This window comes from Lygodium microphyllum, chromosome 10, assembly GCF_053477565.2.
Source record: "Lygodium microphyllum isolate KBCC chromosome 10, Lygodium_microphyllum_v1.1.10, whole genome shotgun sequence".
Classification (NCBI taxonomy): Eukaryota; Viridiplantae; Streptophyta; class Polypodiopsida; order Schizaeales; family Lygodiaceae; genus Lygodium; species Lygodium microphyllum.
In genome coordinates, this window is record NC_141144.1 from 131,144,118 (window position 1) to 131,162,450 (window position 18,333).

At 40.3% G+C, this 18,333-nt stretch overlaps 1 protein-coding gene across 3 annotated transcripts in view; it reads left to right on the plus strand.

The window, feature by feature from the left end:
- LOC148030569 (uncharacterized) overlaps positions 1–18,333 on the plus strand; it is a 109,388-nt gene that overhangs the window by 16,947 nt on the left and 74,108 nt on the right. For all 3 annotated transcript variants that reach the window (XM_087687279.1, XM_087687281.1, XM_087687278.1), the window contains 3 exons: positions 17,173–17,252; positions 17,370–17,665; positions 17,970–18,047. In XM_087687279.1, the coding sequence (XP_087543405.1) occupies positions 17,173–17,252; positions 17,370–17,665; positions 17,970–18,047 (454 nt within the window). The remainder of the gene's footprint in view (positions 1–17,172; positions 17,253–17,369; positions 17,666–17,969; positions 18,048–18,333) is intronic.

The window sequence follows — 18,333 nt, forward strand, 5'->3', positions numbered from 1 at the left end:
CTCTGTTCACTCTTTGTCTTGGTCATTTGCTTCTGCATTGCTTCACATGTCGCTAGCCCACACCATCTTGGTGTATGGATGCATTGGCCAATGGGTCAAGAGTCTAAGAGTGGTGATCACACAATGAATGTGCACAATAGGGCCTTGCATCTTATAAGTAAGACTCGGTTTCCCTAACCCAAAGTGCCCTTAGTGCATTTGCACTAAAACATTTCATGAGACCATTATGACCAGTGCTACTAGCACCTATCCGAGTGCCCAGGGACGTAGAACTTCCCCTTATGAATGATTGCTATCCTCAACAATATGCTCAAAGATAGTAAGAAAAACGACTCTTTGATGAATATACTCACTCCCAAGTAGCCTTTGTCTCTGCGGCTTTTTCACTTGACCAAATATTTGTGATAAATGGTCTGATGGGATTGTTTAGTCCTAAGGTCAAGAATCAGTTTAGATTCGAGTGGAGCATAACAAGCAATATCCTTATACTGTAGGACTTCCTTAATGGGGACAATTTACTCACCTTGTGTTAATTTCAAGGTAAACCCACATGCCTTCTCGGAGCTCCCAAGAAATAGTGCTAGTTAGCATAAAATGTGACATGATCTTGAGCCATTCTAATCCTTTCCCTAGCAATGGTTAACATCTCTTGCATATTGTATAGAAAGTCAACTACGGAGTGCATTTTCATCACCTTGAGCTTTGTGGCAATTAGTGGTTTCGGTTCATAACCATAAATAAACATTAACGGCTATAATCAATAGGCGAATGCTTAGCACTCTTATAAGCAAACTCAATATGAGGAAGACAATGCTCCCAATCAAATTGCTAACAGGAGATATGTGCTATGAGTACAGCAAGTGCTCTTTGAGAGCGAGGAGATTACTCTCACAACTTAGAAGAGAAGAACTTCAAAGAGAAATTGAACTAGAACTTGATTGCCAAATAACTCGATTACAAGAGAACTTGATTACAAGAGAATGCTCATAAGAGCATGGTCTGATTACAAGACAAGACTCAATGCAAGACAAGACTAGAACAAGACAAGAATTGGAAGATGACTTACATTGCAGGAGCCTCACAACTAGTATTGGTAAGACTAAAGGGCTTGTAGCCCATGATCCCTGTTTATACTACAGCCTAGGGAGATTAAGGGGAACACATGTCATTACAATAGAATGCCACATGACATGGCATGTACGTTGATACATGGCATGACATGCACGTTGGCACATGGTACATTGACATCAACGATGACATAGGTGATGATACAGACATCTTCTAGAATGTTTTGGAATCTTCTAGGAACTTCATGTATCTAGGGGCTAGCATGTGAACCAAGGGCTGTTCTTGCTAGAGCGTCCATTATATTATCCCCCTTTCTAGCATCGTGTTTCATGAGGAGCGTTGGTGTGCTTTTGAATAGACCTTATCTTGGTTAGGTATTGAAGATGAAATATGGGAATCTTAACAAGAGCTCTTTGAAGATGTGAAGTTGGTTTCCATGTTTGTTCACTTGTATCATAGCCCTTCTAATGGATAAGAGTCCAGGATTTTGTCTAATTCATATTTTGATGATCTTTGATTATGATTGGAGGCGATGGCCTTGGTATTCTTCTAGGGATACTAGATGTATGACATGGCTCCAAGATTGAAACATGGAACACAGGATTTCATGGACGGGGGAAGTTGAAGACGATAGATGACTAGATTTACTTGGCCAAGAATCTTGAAGGACCCAAGTCGTTGATAATCTGGTTTTTAGGAGGGGTGAGAAGAACATAGATCCTGTCAAAGAAGCCAAACTTGATCTCCAATTTTATATGATGGGTGTTGCATGCAAAGCTTATCTGTATTTCTCTTGAGCTTGTTTGATTAGTGCTTGCAACTCCTTATGAATATCAAAGAGGTATTGAACTAAGTTTGTAGCAATTGGATTCTCTTGTGATCTTACATGATTGTCTATCCTTGGGTGTTGATCATAATTAGCAAGGAATGGTGTGAATTGAGTGGAGGCATGGGATAAATTATTGTATGCAAACTCAACAAGGGATAATAGATCCGCCCAATTGTCTTGATGATAGTTGATTGTACATCTAAGGTATTGTTCCAAGACTTGATTCACTCTTTTTGTTTATTCATCACTTTCGGTGATTGGTTGAAGAAAGATTCGCTTGTACTCCTAGAAGTTTAAAGAGGCTTCTCCAAAACCCAGATATAAACTGGGGGTTGCGATCACAAACAATATCATCAAGTAACCCATGGTGCCGACATATCTGTTCTAGGAAGGGCCTTTCTATCCCTTTCCCATTGATACTTTTAGTGGATGGGATGAAGTGCACCATTTTTATGAATCGACCAACCACCACAAAGATGGAATCATACCCTCTAGAAGAAGGTAGTTTGACTATGAAGTCCATGGATAAAGATGACCATGGCTAATTTGGAATAGGTAATGGTTGAAGAAGGCCATGAGGTTGATGACGAGGGACTTTAGCTTGATTGCACGTGTCATGATAACGTATAAAGTCCCTTGACTGGTTTCCACATTTATAGCAACAAAAAATCCCTTGAGACTAGCTCAATTGTCTTCTAAAACCCAAAATGCCCTGTTGAGGGGAGATCATGTCTCTTTTTGAGTATATCCACTTGCAAAGAACTGGGAGGAATATAAGGAGTTCTTTATAATAGAGCAGCCCATCAATGTCTTTAAAATCCCTTTGAGTTTGTTCTTGGCCTTGATGTAATTGCCTCCTTATGTCCTTAGTGAATGAGTCTTTTGTAATTTCCTTCTTGATTTTTGATAAGAATCCAAAGTCTTCTAGGGCTTTGCTTATAACTGCCCTTAACTTCAGTTGCTCATATTTCAAGATTAGTGAATTCTATTGGTCGTGGGCTTCATCGCAATGACATGTGTTTTCTAGTTGAGAAACTACTTCTTCAATTTACACACTTCATTTAGGGTTTTGCACAGATAGCTCCAAAAAGAGTTGTGTCCATATTTTGGCCACTTTTTCAATGAGCATCCAGATAGTGGTGCGTCACCCTAGACAACTTATGTCTATAAATAGACAGTCATTTCATTCATTCTTCACTTCCACTACCTCTCTCTCTTCAATCATTCTTGACCATCTTCTTCGGTCACCACCACCACTTCCCTTCTCTCACCAACCCCTTCCACTGCCCTTACACCCCTTTAGGAGAACATTGCGGTTTGTGGCTCATGATTGTCTTCACCCTTTCTCTTTTGCTTTAGGTGCCTTGTTTCAGCATCAGGCCTTGTGTTTGGAGCATCTTTCACTTGGTATCACCATCATTTGCTTGGCTTCAATACCCTTCTTCTTTAGGCTCCACCTTCACTTGTGTTTTTAAGTTTGGAGATCTTCTCCTTACCTGACATCATCATCTCCAGCTTAGCGTTTGCATCCTCGCCTTTGGCGACAGTCTATATCACCGAGTGACCTACATTTTTGGAGCTTGGGTCCTCTTTCATTACTTGGCGTCATTCATCTATCGTAGGGGCTATTGGGACCTGCGTTTTTGTAGTGTGGCTTCTCCTTCATTGCTTGGCATTGCTTTCTCTCACAGAGGCTACTGGGCATAATATGAGGGGGTTTTGGAAACCGGAGAAACGAAAACGGAAAAAATCGGAGTTTCAGCCAAATTTTAAAACCATTTGCCGAACTTTCAATGTTATCTAGAAAGATCAATTTTCATTTAGCTATGTCCTAAGTGTAATGCTGATTGTTTTTTTGAAAACTTTATTCCAAGCAATGCAAAATCATAAGTGAAATTTTTCTTTCATCTTTCAAACATCAAATTATATTTTCATGCTCCTAATTTATGCGTGTCTAGTATATATTTTCTATGTAATTTTTCATTGATTTAATACATTGATTATTTCATGATATTATCTAAATTATTTTCTATATATTATTATAAAATTCATATGCATTTGTTTATCATTAGCAAAATGAAATAGAGATAATCAGGGAAAACAACGTTTTGAATTGTACACTAAAATAAATACAATATTATGTGGGTATGTAAATATATCAATGCCTATAACAACATGTATCCAAATTTCATATAAAACTTTGAGTTTTCGTGTCATATGATTGAAATCATGATTCATTACACATGTTACGACTCAGAAGTGAAGATTGAAGAGTCAAGACTCAATGGTTGAAACTTAAGATAGCTTAATACAATTAAGACTCAATTTTCCAAACTTAAGGCAACAAAATGAATTATAATTCATGACGTATGAATCATCTATGATCTAAAGAGCAGTGAAAACTGACATTAAGAATAGTGGAGACTGACATCAAGAACAATGGAACAAGAGTCAAGATGTATAATAAGTAAAATCAAGATATAATGATACATGTAACTATGTCATGTGAATAATCTGTCAAAACTTAAAAGTCCAGTAAGCACTGAGCATTGTTTACTTGTCTCTAGACTCTAGTAACTACTGAGTAATAAGTATCAACGTCAATGAATAATTGACAAATATAGTTTGGACTCTGCAATGCTAAAGTGCCTCTTGTATATCATGAGTTATGACTCATGACTTAGCCGGACTATGAGGATTTGTGTACCATCTCCTCTTCCGACTCCGAGGACCTTGATTGAGAGGTTGATGAAGCAGCCTCAACCTCTAGCTATGACTTTGCTTGTGATGCACGACCTCGTGTGGCCCTCGCTCTAACTCTCCTTTGTTCATGAGTCTCATGCATTGGTGACGATAGCTTCTCATAGAGCATGGAGTAGATATTCCGCTCCTCTTGTGGTATCTGCGAGATGTCACGCATCTTCTCTATATCAATTATGTCAACATTCACCTGTAAAGGTAAATGAGACAAAGATATATCATATGAGAGAAGATTCAACATGTTCAATGTTTATACATATCACAATTTACAATTCAACTTCCAAGCAATGTTAAGTGTCAAGGTTGAAAAGGTGATTATACATAATGCTAATCATTACCAATTTACTTGTGAAGGCTCAGGGGATAGAGCGGTCCTCTCAAGAAGCTGGAGATTGCAATGGCAAAATACTAAACGCTCCAGTTGGGTAGTTGTGAGGTTGTTTCTCTTTTTGGTGTGGAAGAGGACCCATGTGCTCTAGTTTCTTTTAGTAGGCGCCTCATGTATTCCATGAAGTCCTCCTCTAACTCCTTGCTAGTATACTGCTCCTCACTGTGCCAAAGGGGATGCAAGATATGTGCGACAACATGGATTGGTTTATGGAACCAATCCCATCATACATTTCACACTATACGAATCTCATTAATCCTTCAAAGCGAAGGATGATGGATCATAGATAAAATAAGTTAAAAACTTATAAGTTAGAATAATGACATTCATCGTGTTGGGATAAAGGCTTTTATTTACCTCCATGTATTGTACACGTGTATTATTTAGTTGTACATGTGAATGCATCCTTACGTGCCCTAAGTATAAATACATTTTATTCTTTGTGTACCAACACATTGTTGGTACACCCAAAATCATATCATTCTCTCTCTCTTTGTCACTCTCACTCACTTGCACTCTTCTATTTTGCTGAAGACCTTCACACTTCTGGATAGCCACTCACAACAATTGGTATCAGAGCTGAGGGTACAAGACTGATAGGTCAAAGGGGTTGTTGAGGTCAGGCATGACAAGAGCAAGCAAGGACTATAGTCGTAGGTGATAGGTGCAACTAACAGGTTGTGCAGGCAGCTCATGACTAGGTGTTGGGAATTGTGGCAGACAACCAGCATGCGACAGGTCCAGCGTGGCAGACAACCAACACGCGGTAGGTCTAGCGAGCGACCAGCATGGAAGTGTTGAGCATTGGCAACAAGAGATGTGGCTCCAGCGGGGAACGACGACTAGGCGATGGGGACTAGGCGGCCAGCTGTGACACGTGGGCAACAAGCTGTGAGACGTGATGGTGGGTCAACCAACCCCCACCCCAATTTAAAAACAAAAAAAGGAGAAATTCTTTTAACCTTCCTTATCCCCTTTCCCTGATGGGGGTTCACCCATGGAAGCACATTCTTCAAACCTGTGCAAATCTGATTCTGAAAATTTGGGGCTTTTCCTAGATTTGAAGTTGTTTAAGCTTGACAGTGACATTTGTGTCAGAAATTGCAGACATTGTGCGTGTTGACCTCAGTTAAATTGGGGATTTTGCCAAATTTGTCGGAATTTTGCTCATTTGAGTAAAATTTCTTGACTTTGGACTCGAAAAATTTGGGTTTTTTAATGTATTGATGAAATTTTTTGCTCAGCTGGGTCAGATTGGCTGACATTTATGCAAAGTTGAACCTGGAAATTTGGGATTTTGTGCAGATTTTGGTAAATTTCTGCACCACATAGGTATGACCCCTCTTTGCACTAAGTGATGCTTACAGATGAGGGTGAGTCTCTTAGATATAAAGAGGCCAAGTCATGTAAATTCAATAGCAAGTGAGAGCTAGCTATGCAAGAAGAGATTAAATCTCTGTATGCTAATGATACTTGGGATCTTGTGTCGTTGCCCAAAGGAAGAAAGCCTCTTCCAAACAAATGGGTTTACAAAGTAAAGACAGTTGATGGAAAACCCAAGTACAAGGCAAGATTGGTTGCCAAAGGTTATGCACAGAAAAAAGGGATTGACTTTCAAGAGGTCTTATCACTTGTTGTGAAGATGACCACTCTACATGTGTTTTTTGTTCCCACTATTGTATTGGACTTAGAGCTGTACCAAATGGATGTGAAAACAACTATTTTGCATGGTGACATTGATGAGAAAATCATCATGAAACAGCCAGAGGGCTTTGTAGTCCGTGGAAAAGAGCAGTTGGTGTGTAAACTAAAACGCAACTTATATGGGCTGAAGCAAGCAATACGGCAGTGGTACAAAAAGTTTGATACTTTTATGCTCTCTCATGGGTTTACATACAGCTATGCAGATTGTTGTTTGTACATGAAAAATGGTCAATTGAGATCAACTTTCTCCATGAAAGATTTGGGGAATGCAGAGCATATATTGGGCATGAGGATTCGCAGGGATAGAACACAAAAATTGCTGTTCTTATCTTAAGAGAAGTACATTGAAAAGGTATTGGACAGATGTAAGTAATATGGCTGAAGCTAAGCCTCTTGGGGTGCCCTTACCTCCATATCTTAAGCTTAGTAAAGCCAACAATCCACAAGATGACATGGAAGCCAATGCTATGAAGGGAGTCCCTTATGCATCAGCTTGGGGCTCTCTTATGTATACTATGGTTGCTACTCGTCGTCCAGACATTGCTCATGCAATGGGAGTTGTCAACAGGTTTATGTCAAATCCTGGCAAAACACATTGGGAGGTTGTTAAGTGTATTGTTCGATATCTAACGGGTACACAAGGAAAGTGTATTTGCTATGGGTAGGGTGCACTTAGTTTGTAGGGCTATTGTGATGCAGACATGGCAGATGACTTGGACACTCGTAGGTCCACTAGCGGGTATGTCTTTACAGTTGCTAGTGGGGCTGTTTCTTGGTGCTCTAGGTTGCAGAATATCGTAGCACTGAGTACTATTGAAGCTGAATACATATCGGCTATTGAAGTTGAATACATATTAGTTACTGAAGTTTCTAAGGAAGCTATATGGTTGAGCATACTTGCAGAGGATCTCGGTATGTCTATGAGTATTCTAGTTTTGGGATGTGATAGCTAAAGTGTTGTGTATTTGGCTAAGAATGCCATGTATCATTCACGTACAATGCATATAGATGTGCGATATCACTTTATTAGACAGATTTTGGAAGATGGTCTAATCACATTGATCAAGATCAAAACACAAGAGAACCTTGCAGATGTTCTTACTAAAAGTCTAAGCAAGGCTCAGCATGAGCATTGTATATGACTATTGGGGGTTGGTTAGAGATTCACTTTGGACCTTTAATTGGGAGGTTGTTGGTATAAAGGTTCTTTATTTACCTCCGTGTATTGTATACGTGTATTATTTAGTTGTACATGTGAATGCACCCTTACGTGCCCTAAGTATAATTACATTTATTCTTTGTGTACCAACACATTGTTGGTACACCCAAAATAATATCGTACTCTCTCTCTTTGTCACTCTCACTCATTTGCACTCTTCTGCTGTTGAGGACCTTCACGCTTTTGGATAGCCACTCACAACACAAGGAGTCGTTAACACCAAATAATTATATGTGTAAAAGTTAAACACTATCTTACTTGTCTTGAAGCAAAAAGCTGTTGTGAAGCAAGGCCTCATCAAGTTTATCCATATACTTATATAGAAGGCCCAAAGTACTCCCCTCTATATCAGTGATGCACAATACAGTGTAAATAAGAGTGAGACTTTTCACTAATGCCTCTGTCTCAATCCACCAACTCTTATCTAAAATATTGTGTCTAAAAGCAAGAGCCTTTGGAGACTCTCTCTCACTCCATATGAGCCATTCTTGGCATGCAATGGTCCGTATTAAATTTGGACGGAACTGTATCAACCTCTCCAATACATTAATCATATAAGCAAATCTAGTGGTAAAGGGCTTTAATAGCTCAAGTGTGCTATTGGCTCAAAACATGCTTGTGACAGATGGCCTTTTCTTCACGAATCTTAACATGCTTGTTGCCGTCTTGAAAATGTCATCCACTCAAGATATTTGCCCAACATCTTCAATACGCAAGTCAAGGCAATGGGATGCACATGGAATCCATAGTATGTTAGGAAACTCCTCCTCAAGCATACGTCCCATAGACACACAATTGCTTTCATTATTTGTTACCACATGCACCACATTTTGAACTTCGTCCATGATGCCTTGTCGCATGTGCTTCCAAATGAAAGCTCCTGTGATGGTAAGATCTGAGGCAGAGGCATCGATGGTTTTAATGAACATGGTGCCTTTACGTGAAGACACATAAACATTGTAAATATTCTTTCGACACATATCTGACTGTCCATCCCATAATATTGTGCATCCATATTTTGCCCATGTTTCCTTCAAGGGCTCCAATTGAGTCTCTATGGATGCTTTCTCCTTTCAAAGCTCTCGTGTGTGTAATGCATTCGTGGATGGGCCTTCCCACTCACATCCTATGCGGCTCACTGCCTTGATTGTGTTCTTCCATTAATGTGTAGTGGCCACATCGAAAGGGATAGCACGCTGAATAAATAAGTGTGTGAGTTTTCTAGTTGTCTCCACAATTGCTTGCCTTTGAAGTGCTGCATGGATACTTGCACCACACAAGGAGCCCTTTTGTCTACCACCACTAAAAGATGACAATGGGATCCTTTTTGCACTTGGATCCGATACGGATATGGATGCATTTCTTTTTGATGGGCCACTGGTACCTCCAATTTGGCTCGCGCCACTAGGCCCACTAGCCTCTCCTTGTGTAGTGGCCACATCAAAAGGGATAGCACGCTGAATAAATAAGCGTGTGAGTTTTCTAGTTGCCTCCACAATTGCTTGCCTTTGAAGTGCTGCATGGACACTTGCACCACACAAGGAGCCCTTTTGTCTACCACCACTAAAAGATGACAATGGGGTCCTTTTTGCACTTGGATCCGATACGGATATGGATGCATTTCTTTTTGATGGGCCACTGGTACCTCCAATTTGGCTCGCGCCACTAGGCCCACTAGCCTCTCCTTGCCCCACTCGTGCTTCATTAGCCCAATGTGGTGTTGGATGAGAGGATTCATTCTCTTCTAGCTCAATATCCATACACTTTCGGCACCAAAGATGGAGACTTACCGTTACTTCTTTCGGCACATTTGCACAAGGCCCGATGTCTTTGTTGGAAACGCATGACAAGTGGTCTTTCACGTGCATTACGCTCCTCGATTTCTTCAATCCACAGTAGTTGCACCGGCACTTCTTTGATCCGTTGGAGTTGTTGGGAATAAAGGCTCACTGTGCCTTTTGCAGTGCTCGGGTGTGAATGCACCCTTACACTCTTGTACTTTATATATATTATCAAAACCTAAAAAGTGGTACACTTGTCTTTGTACCGAACATCAAGTGTGTTGTGCTCACTCTCCTCACTATTGCTCTCTACTCTCTGTGTGATATCTGACGCGCTCACCCTCAGCTCACTTAGTCCAGATCGGTCAGGCTCCAACAAATTGGTATTAGAGCCAGTGACGGGCGTCAAGTTGCGAACAAGCAAGTCGGAGGAGTTGCAGGTGAGCAGGAGTTGCAGGTGTCGCAGTGCATGTTAGTGCTGTTGCAAGAGTTGCAGGGTCTTGGGGCAACACGACAAGTTGATTGGGGGGGGGGGGGTAGGCAGCTGACGCGTAGCCAAGCGAATGGGGCGGTAGCTGACCCGCAGCCAGGGAGACGGGACTGGCGACCAGGACCGGTTGCCACGAGACTGGCACACGGTGACTAGTAGAGACGACAGTCAACGTTTTTTTAAATCAGAAATATCTTTTTTTTTTCCCTTTTCTCTACCGGGTGTTCACACGCAAAGGCACAAAGTGAAATTTTGCCTAAGAAAATTGGGCCTTTTCTTTGATTTGGGGATCTCAGCGCATGACAAGACAATCTGACTCAGAAATTGCACATTTGGTGCACATTTGCCCGAGAAATTTTGGGGAACCTCACATTTTAGTGGAATTTCTTCAATTTTACTAAAATGTGTGCACTCTGAATCCAAAAATTTGGGGCTTTTGCAAAATCCCTTCAATCAGTGCAACAAATGTTTGGTACATGCACTTGGGTACACGTATTGATGCAATTTGGATGGATTACCCTCTAAAAATTTGGGGCTTTTGATCAAAATTGTCAAATTTTGCCCGAGAATGCATTTAAAGCAGAAATTGTAGTGAAATTTTGGGGATTTCACATGTAACTGGTGGCTTGGTCTCTAAATGTGTCAGTAATTGCTTGAGGAGTGCAGCAAAAGACATCCTTTTAACTCTGAAGATCTATTTGCAGATCTGAAATTTCTGCAATCTCGGGATTTTCTCACTGCTGGTTGGTACGTTTATGTACTGTGGTTATTTGTGTCACATTTGGGCTTATCTTTGGTGGCTGGTTAGTCAATTTGGGACTGCAAATTATGGCTGGAAACAATGACAATAGTAATCTTTTGCACATTAAGAAGCTTGAGGGTACTCATAATTTTGCAATTTGGCAAAAACAATGCTACAATGTCTTGGTGCAAAAGAAACATGTAAAGCCCATCAAAACAAAGGGAATCAAACCAGTAGACATGGAACAAGACGAGTGGGATGACTTGGACAAGATTGCTCACTCTACCATTGAGTTCTCAGTGTCAGATAATTTGCTCTTTAACCTTGAGAAGCTGAATTCAGCATATGCAATGTGGCAAAGGCTTGAAGAATTGTATGCTTAGAAAAGTGTAGCGAGCAAGGTTTATTGGCTAAAAAAATTAATGGACTTTCGCATGAAAGAAGGTACAACCATGTCTGTACATTTAAATGAGTTCAACTCAATTTTCAGTCAGCTGATTGCTTTGGATTTCCATATTGATGAAGAGTTCAAGGCTACTTTCTTGCTATGTACTTTGCCTGAAAGTTGGGATACTTTTAGGACAGCTTTGAGTAATTTGAATGCTTAGTTGTTATACTCTGATGTGGAGAGTTCTTTGCTGATGGAAGAACTCAATAGGCAGAATAACTCAGCAAACTAGTCTTCTAATGCATTACACACTAGATGCAAATTTCAACACAAGGGCAGTTCAGAAAATAGAGCATGCAACAAATCTCGTGGAAAAAATATGGAGTGCTATTATTGTGGCAAAAAAGGACACTACAAACGGGATTGTTTTCAATTGAAGAAAGAGAAGGGCAAAAACAAAAAACACTGAAGCTAACAATGCTAAAAACAAGGACAGCCAGCTTGCAAAGAAGAGCAATGTGAAAATAGAAGAGGTTAATGTAGTCACTCATGATACTGATATACTTCTTGCTTCTTCTTTGAGTGCACATGCATTGATTGGAGATTTTGAGGATGATATGCAAACTTGGATACTTCATTCAGGTGTATCCTTTCACATCACACCACATTATGAGTGGTTCTTTGACTACAATGGTGGTGTACGTGGTGTTGTCAACTTGGGGGATAACTATGCATGTAAAATTGCAGGCATTGGCAGTGTAAAACTGGAATTTTAGCATGGCTCCATGTTTGTTTTGTATAATGTGAGACATGTACCTCAGCTCAAGAAGAGCTTGATAAGTACAGGGCAACTAGATGATGAAGGCTATCACACCATCTTTGGGGATAGTTAATGAAAAATTTGTAAGGGCTCTCTCATTGTTACCAAAGGATCCAAAAGTGATACCTTGTATCCTTTGTATGTATCTAGTGTGGGTGACCATGTAGTCGTCATAATTGAGTATCCAAGTGTTTCTTTGTGGCATAGCCGGTTGGGACACATGAGTCAGCTGGAATGAAAGTGCTCTCTTGTTTGGGTTATTTACCGTCTTTGAGGTATGCTGATTTTGAACAGTGCAATCATTGTATTTATGGTAAACATGCTCAAATGTCACACAAAAAATCTCTCTCTCTAAAGTCTTCACCCTTATTGGTACATTCAGATGTATGTCAAATGCCAGGATGATCTTTAGGGGGGAAGAATTATTTCATTACCTTTGTTGATAATGCCACACGCAAAGTATGGGTTTATCCAATCCGTCGCAAAGATGAGGCCTTGGATAAATGTAAAAAATTCTTGGCACTTGCTGAAAATCAGACCAACAAGACACTAAAATGCCTTCACTCTGACAATAGTGGGGAATGTGTCCACAGCCTTTCAGGACTGTGACAACAAAGGGATTAAAAGGGAGCTTACTGCCTTGCATAATCCGTCCCAAAATGGTGTTGCAGAGCGTATGAACATGACCATTCAAGACAAGGTCCGTACAATGCTATCACATGCTACTTTATCCCATGGATTTTGGGTAGAGGCTGTTATGATAGCTGTACACTTGATTAATTTGTTACCAAACAAGTGTTTGGGAGGGGAGTCCCTCAAGAAGAGTGGTTGGGCAAGCCACCTTTGTATGCTCACTTGAGAGTGTTTGGTTGTGAGGCATTTGTGCATATCCGCAAGGAAGAACGCAACAAACTTGAGCCAAAGTCTTATAAATGTATTTTCCTAGGATATGGTGATGAAGGTGAGATGGGTTATCGATTATGGGATCCCAAGAAAAGAAAAGTAGTACGCAACAATATTGTTATCTTTCGGGAAGATCACATGCACAAACAACCCGAAAGAACAGAGGAGGTCAGAAGAGTTGTAGTTCAGGAGGATGTATCAATAGGGAAGGAAAGAATGCCCTTTAGACAGCAACAAATACTTGTTGTAAATGTCCTGGAAAATGTAAGGAATGATGCTGAAAATGATCAGTAGGATCTTGTCCATGATTTCCCACAAATTCAACAAGAACATGTGCCTTTGGAACAACCTGAACCAACTGTACAACATGCTGCACCTGCAGAACAGTAAGCTATTAATGCAGATTTGCAGGCTGAATAGCTAGCAAATCTTGACCATTGGGTTCCTAGGTCGACCAAAGTGCAAGAACAGCCAGATAGGTTCGTTTCTAGTCTAAACTATGTGATTGATTATGTCATGTTAACAGATTGTGGTGAAGCATCATGCTTCTAGGAAGCAATGGATAGACATGATAGTAAGAAATGGCACAAAGCAATGCTATCAGAGATGGAATCCCTCATGAAGAATGGCACTCGAGATTTGGTACATTTGCCAAAGGGACAAAAAGTGCTACCTTGTAAATGGGTTTACAAAATGAAAGTCACTTTTGGTTCTTTGCCAAAGTACAAGGCACGCTTGGTTGCTAAAGGGTACAAGCAAGAACATGGAATTGATTTTGATGAAATATTTTCTCATGTAGTCAAAATGACTACTTTGCGAATCATCTTGGGCTTGGTTGCATTTGAAGACATGGAACTTATACAGATGAATGTAAAAACCACCTTCTTACATGGTGATCTGCATGAGGAGATTTATATGCAACAGGCTAAAGGTTTTGCTGCAAAGGAAAAAGAGCACATGGTATGTAAACTCCACAAGAGTTTGTATGGACTGAAGCAAGCACCACAGGAATGGTATCACAAATTTGATACATTCATGCAATCTTAGGGATTTCATTGTTCTCAAGTTGATCACTGCTTATACACCAAGAAGGCAATAGATAGCCTTATTCTCTTGGTTTTGTATGTAGATCATATGTTGATTGTAGGCAAGGATGTTCATGTCTTGGACTCCTTGAAGTAGAGTTTACACAATAGCTTTGATATGAAAGATCTTGGTGAGGCCAATCACATTCTTTGCATGCGTATACTCAAAGGCAGATCAAAGGGTCTTCTTTATTTGTCGTCACAGTAGGAGTATGCCACGAAAGTTCTGCAACGTTTCAATATGGAGGGGAGGGTAAAGCCATTAGTGTACCATTGCCTCCATATGCAAAACTTAGTGCAAATGATAGCCCTACATCAGATGATGGAAAGGTTGAAATGGCCAAGATACCCTATACTTCAGCTGTTGGTAGCTTGATGTATGCTATGGTTGCTATACAACCTGACATTGCATTTGCGGTGGGAGTGGTTAGCAAATACATGGCATATCCTGGCAAAAAGCATTGGGAAGTAGTGAAGGGTATCATGAGATACCTTAAGGGCACAAAGGATTTGTGTATCTGTTTTGGTAAGTAGAAGTCATTTGTTGTTGGGTCTACGGATGTAGACTATGCTGGCCATCTTGACTGTAGGAAGTCTACTTCAGGATATGTGTTCATGTTGACAAGAGGAGCAGTCTCTTGGATATCTAGGCTGCAAAAGCATGTCGCATTGTCTATTACAAAGGCAAAATATGTGGTTGCCACTGAGGCATGCGAAGAGGCTTAATGGCTTTCACGTCTGGTGAGAGAGCTTGGTATTACAGAGGTTCCTATCCTCCATTGTGATAGTCAGAGTGCTATCATGCTAGCACGGAATCCTTTCTTTCATGCAAAGACAAAGCACATATAGGTGAAGTATCACTTTATCAGGGATGTACTTGATAGCAAATGCATTGAGCTTGTCAAGGTACATACAAATGATAACCCTGCAGACCTTCTCACAAAGGGTCTTCCAACCGAGCGGTTTGCTCATTGCCGCTAGATGATGGGGGTTGGATAGTATATGTGTCTTTCAACTTTGTACATCCATAGACTTAGCTGATTCTTTTCTCTACCTTCAGGCATGTTGCCTTTAGGTGGGAGCTTGTTGGGAGGGAATAAAAGCTCACTGTGCCTTTTATGGTGTTCAAGTGTGAACGCACCCTTACACTCTTGTACTTTATACATATTATCAAAACCTAAAAAGTGGTACGCTCGTCTTTGTACCGAACATCAAGTGTGTCGTGCTCACTCTCCTCTCTACTACTCTCTACTCTTTGTGTGATATCTGATGCGCTCACCCTCAGCTCACTCTCAGTCCAGATCCGTCAGGCTCCAATACCGTCCACATCTAGAAATAGACAGGTTGACCCATTCAGTCTTCATCCCTTCTTTGCAGGTTTTTCGCGTTCATGTGAAGATCTTCGCCATCAGCCTTCCTCCATGTGGCTGTCCAGCCTTTGTGACTGCTGCCACATCTCTTTTGCCATGTTTGGCAGTTTCAGCCATTGCCAGCATCCTCGTGCATCTCCATTGTTGTCACCAATACTGAAAGGGGCGCCAGTTTTGGGTGAACAAGGTGTCCAATGTCTGAGGTTATTAAGGTAATTTGTGCATTTTAAGTTATGTTTATTTGCTGATTGCTGTAATTAAGTGCTTAATCAGGGAATTATCAGCCTTTCCAAGAAGGAAGATTGGTTTCAAAAGGAAAGAAAAGTAAAAATAGCTAAGACTGAATAAATGCTAAGCTCTTATGACTCATAAGAGCTTTAATTACAACATTGCGTTCTATTATAAAAGTAGAGGGTAGGTAAATCCCAGTAAAAGATACATTTATTTCTCGAAAAGTGGGGTGTGGAACTCTCTTGTGCCTCTTTTGACTTTGGCTACTTTTATTGGTTGATTTTTAAGTTGCAGTGGTGTCAACCGGTCTGCTATCCATACTTTTGTCCCTTGTAGGAACTTAGTTTGGTTCATCACAACTACCTTCTCTATCATATCCATGTAACTGACTTTTGCTTGTGTGACTTTTGGGGTAATGCTAATGGGCTCTGCCAAATCTATGAAAGAGAAAACCTTGTGTAGTTGTGCTAACAAAACATCTGTTTCTAGAATGAAGTCTTGTTCAAGATCTGGAGCAAGATTCTGCCTATCCCATCTAAGGGGAGACCACCAAACCTTTTCTCTCTCTTGTTACTTTCAATCCTCTCATTCTCCTTAATTACTGACATGACCTCTTTACAAAAATGTGCTGAATTAGATGAATTAGCTTTTTGTATCTGTTTGGCCAGTTCTGCTTGTAATGACTTTGCTATGGGCTCTTCCTTTGCTTCCTATTGTTTGCTCTTCATGCCTTGCAGCTGTTCGTGCAGTTCTTTGATGTGTTCCTCCAAGATTAATGTTTAGTAGAGGCCAAAATTGGCCCATGAGACAAATCAACAAACTACAACAATCTGTATCCCCAGCATCATGTAAAAAGTGAAAAGAAAGTTAGTTGAATGCATCCTAGAATGTTTTGAGAGAGAGAGAGAGAGAGAGAGAGAGAGAGAGAGATTACGAAAAAAAAAAGAGAGAGAGAGAGATGAAATGATATATTAATGTTTGCAAAAGGCCAAAATGACCTTTGAGACCATGTGTTACAACCTTCTGTGTGTGATGATACAACTGTCTGGAAACAACAGCAAATGCAAATGAACTGGTAGAAGAAAGCTTAAAGCTAGAGACTATGATAGGAGGAGAAACCCTAGCTGATACAATGCAGGGTGACAAAACTTGATGTACGAAAGCCAGTACTAGGAATATAATGAGTTTATAGGTCTGCTGTCTTGTAAAACGGCAGTGAAAGAAGATGCTTATAAGAGCTTTACTTACAACATCAAGTATGGGTACATTTGACCATGTTGTCTCCACTCCAGAACAACAATGAAAAATGACTAATGACTAATTGTGTGAGAGAGAGAGAGAGAGAGAGAGAGAGAGAGAGAGAGAGAGAGATTACAATGATCCTTGTTTTACAGATTCCAAGGATATGATGGGAAATGGCAGCATGACATGTATGACGAAGCAGATGATGCTGACAACTGTTTTATCACAAAAAGTACTGATCCTTCTATGTCATGCTTCATGCTGTGCATGAAAGTGTTTTGGCTGGCTTCCGTTCCTTTAATACAGTTATGGACTTTCTACTTTGTCTATTGATATGCTATGACCACAGGTGAACAAACAAGCAATGTTGACCTACGGACCAAATTAAAAAAAAGTACACCTCGTGGGATTCAAGGTGGTAGTGGCATAGTGGAGGGGGTGAAAGATTTGCGGGAGAAGCTTTCAGGACCTACCCTACCTCCTCAACCAAGCACTCAAACGGTTTCCAAGCCACAACAGCGTACTTCTTCTACTACAAAGAATGCTACTCCAGTTGTTACGACTGTTTCTGGGAGCAAGCCGCCTACTGCCACTCCCAATGTCAAGCCTTCTGGAACACAAAAGCCGCAGAAGACGGTAACAGGGGTATTGACCTCTGATCCATATGTTTATAGTAGACACACATGTTCCCACCATAAATTAAAAACTGCAGATATTTTTGAAAATGGTTTTTGGTTTTTATGCGAGCATATGTGTAAATGCTTTTAATGTGCTATTCCTTGATCCCTTCCATAACAACATCAGAAACATAGTGCCCAAGTTAGGCAGCTGTTGTGGGTGACCTTTTATAAGTGTCTTAGGCTTTCTATGTCAGCTGTAATGTGGAATACAAAGTATTGAAGATTATTTCTGCAATCTCATATGGGATTATTTCTCTATTATCAAACAGGTGGAAACAATGACTATATCTAGCTTTTTGGAATCGTTGGGCCTAAGCAAGTATGCGATAACTTTTCAAGCAGAAGAGGTACTCCTTTCTCTCTTATCGTTTGAATGTGGCTTTGATTAACATGGATAGGTATGATATTATTTTTGAATGTGGCTTTGATTAACATGGATAGGTATGATATTATTTTTGAATGTAACATGCTAGGTGTTTAGATATGTTGTGAAACAAGGTGATACTGTTATCAAATGTAACATGTTTTTGGGATTTCTGTATCAAAATGAATAGACGTGGAATTATTTTGATGTAACGTGGTAGGATTTTAGACTTCATGATGGCGTAGCTATCTTTCTGTTGTAGCATGAAG